The sequence below is a fragment of the Halyomorpha halys genome, unplaced genomic scaffold (genome assembly GCF_000696795.3).
Source record: "Halyomorpha halys isolate HHAL.00 unplaced genomic scaffold, Hhal_1.1 Scaffold2255.1, whole genome shotgun sequence".
Lineage (NCBI taxonomy): Eukaryota > Metazoa > Arthropoda > Insecta > Hemiptera > Pentatomidae > Halyomorpha > Halyomorpha halys.
This window is the reverse complement of record NW_027105641.1, coordinates 69649-72551: the sequence shown is the minus strand read 5'-3', so window position 1 is coordinate 72551 and position 2903 is coordinate 69649. Positions and strand designations below refer to the sequence as shown.

Sequence of the window (2903 nt, the reverse complement as noted above, 5' to 3'; positions counted from 1 at the left end):
TTTCTTTATTTACGTTTAAGTCTTACATTTGCGGCAAGTTGCAAACGTGCAGATCCAACATTGAAATGCAAATTTAGTGATATAACATGGAAACGTAAAATCACCCTCAGAAACAACTGTTCACAACTTAATTCTATTTAAGTGACAATGGTTGTGTTCAAAGTTGGGCAACTACGAAACTAATAGCTAAAATAAAGGTCGTGTCCATGGCAATTTTAGCTATAGCTAATTTTTGCCCATCAAACACAACTTGATTTTAAGTTATCAAACCAATAGAATGATTATTTTTACCATTACCTTATACTCTTTGCTCTGCTTATATGTCAAAACTGGTTTACCATTCATTCCGTCTCTTTGCGTATCGTGGTTATCGAGAAACACTACTGAATCTTTCCATGGCAGCAGACCCCACATCTCGCCTAAAAACAATGTTAGAACCTAAAACTTTCCAAGAAAGCATCTTTCTATCAAAATAAAAAGCAAATATTATTTCTTAGTTTAGAAAGAAGAGTTGGATGTTGGAAGCTATGGAAAGCTAGTGTTTAACTTAGGTATTCCCCGGAGTAAAAGTTGGGGGATATTACCCAAACTAATTTTTATATTATGGTATGGCTGGTTTAAGTAAAGAAGTGGACTGTACTTATAAATTATTACTATGATGAACAAATAAAATGCCTCTATTCTTGTATGATTAATGAAAATTGATAATCGTTTGCCAAAGATAATTACAATTTGTATTATTGTGTTAGATATTAATTTTGATGGTTGATTACATTAATGAATTAGATTACAATTACTTAATGTTGATTTATAGTGAGGGCTTGTTCTTCTGCTGTGTTCTTTAGTTCCCTCATCCTGATTTCCTTTCGCTGCCTGGTGGTGTTGGTTGATCTATTCCCTCATCCTGATTTCCTTTCGCTGCCTGGTGGTGTTGGTTAATCTATTCCCTCATCCTGATTTCCTTTCCCTGCCTGGTGGTGTTGGTTAATCTATTCGCTCATCCTGGGGAATAGTTGGCTACCAGTTGCTCTAGACAGCCTCTGTTCACTTGTCTGTGTTACCTCTTCACTCTCAAGGGATACTTAGCTTACTTCTTTTTTCTCCCACTAGATAGCAGCATTTTCATATTCATCTTGAATTCTATTCAAATGTGAGGGGGGAAATTTTCCCCAAACAGTTAGTGTTAAAATTGTTTGGGGAAAGCATAATGATAGAATGCCATCTGGAGGTTTCCCTAATAACTACGTTTAAATCGTTTTTTCTCCTTCGTTCTCCCCATTCAAATGATCAAAATTAGGAAAGTATTGTAAGGCAACTTGTTTTCCAAACCATGATGAAACATGTTTTGTGACTATTTTGTCTTTTGGTCAAGGTCCTCCAATTTCTGGGGCATTTTCAAGAGTTTGTTCCGTTGTAGTTTTTCGGCATAGGCTGTCGATGCCTGAACAGGGACTCAGCCAGTATAAAACACTTTTGGTTCCAAATCTCTAAGCTGGTCTCCACCAGGAATGTTTTTCGACCTTCCGGTTTAAATCCGCCGAGATTAGTAAGAGCGTGGACATTTCGACCAGGAAGCGATTCTTCGCCTCGCCCGGACGGTCATGGGTTTATAGTATCCTCCAGAACTCAGCCTTCACAGGTCTCTCAACTACCCCTCTGAGGCTGAACGAGGACCAGTGTACAGGCCAACCCTATGTAAAGGTATTACTTCTTTTTAATTTCTTTATTTAAATCGTTTTTAAGCAACATTATGGCGCCCAAGCCAGTTAATCCATTTTTTCTTATTGCATATCTATAGCCGAATAACCACCTTTAAAAATTTAAGCATCGTAGGCAAGATTACAGCTAGGTAACAAAGAATTTTTTTAGAAGAATTTTCCTTTTCTTTCATGTAATCGGTAAGAACTCTTCTGTATTTTATCTAGTTCCAATATTAATACAAACGTTGGAAAGCTGAATGTCTGCTCTTTGGTCATATAATACCACTATTTAGAAGGGCGAAATATTGGTTTTGAATAAAGAAAAAGTTTTCATACGTTTTATTTTACATCTCTAGTTCTAATTTTGGAGCAGTTTATAGAGCCCTAAGCCACTCTCAAGTTTGGTTTAGGTTGGTTGAGTAGTGTTGAAGTTATTTATATTTTTCATCTTATATATTTATTATATAATGTTATTTACTGATATAAACTAGATAGATATAATAAGTAATTGATTAAATCATTAATCTGATACGTAAATAACTAAATATATTATTTTATCGATTGTTTTCCATTTATCTATTTACACCCTAAAACTAAAAATAATAAATGAAAAGGTACAATTTCTGCTACTCTACATATTTACAAGTATGAACGAAAATCTGAAGCTTTGAATAAAAAAAATATATAACTAAACCTTATTTGAAACTTTTAATTGTTATTCTTCCGGAATTGGGTAGACAGAAGGTGGTCGAAGATACAGGATTTGAAGATTGGAAGGGTATTAGAACTACGAATAAAGGAGGGAATAGAATTCCATAGGGAAGAGGAACGGATAAGGAAAGATCTACCAAAGGCTGCGTTTCGATGGCCTGTTACATATGGTAGTGTGAATAGGGTAGGAAATTAAATTTTTTATACTTTTTTTAAAATTAATTTATATTGAATGTAATGTATTTAAATTTTTTTAAATTGATAGATCCTTTAAAATGGCCAGAATGGCTTAAACGTAGGAGTGCAAAGATAATTAGAAAAAGTGTTGAGACTAAATGGATGTTCTAGGGATAGGATTTTTGTGTGCTAAAAAATCTGAAATATGTACATATATATGAGCTAATAAATTGTCAAATATTTAAAAAAATATGTAAACAATATGTATTTATTATATATTATATGAATAATATTTTAAAGAAATTATGTTAAAAT

At 33.4% G+C, this 2903-nt stretch overlaps 1 protein-coding gene across 1 annotated transcript in view; it reads right to left on the bottom strand.

The window, feature by feature from the left end:
• Positions 1-304: 304 nt before the first annotated feature.
• The window catches only part of LOC106691334 (alpha-amylase 1), a gene marked incomplete at its 3' end in the record, with an annotated part of 16026 nt that continues 13427 nt past the window's right edge, over positions 305-2903 (bottom strand). Inside the window, 1 exon segment of the mRNA XM_067052614.1 lies at positions 305-419. Coding sequence (XP_066908715.1) covers positions 305-419 — 115 coding nt within the window.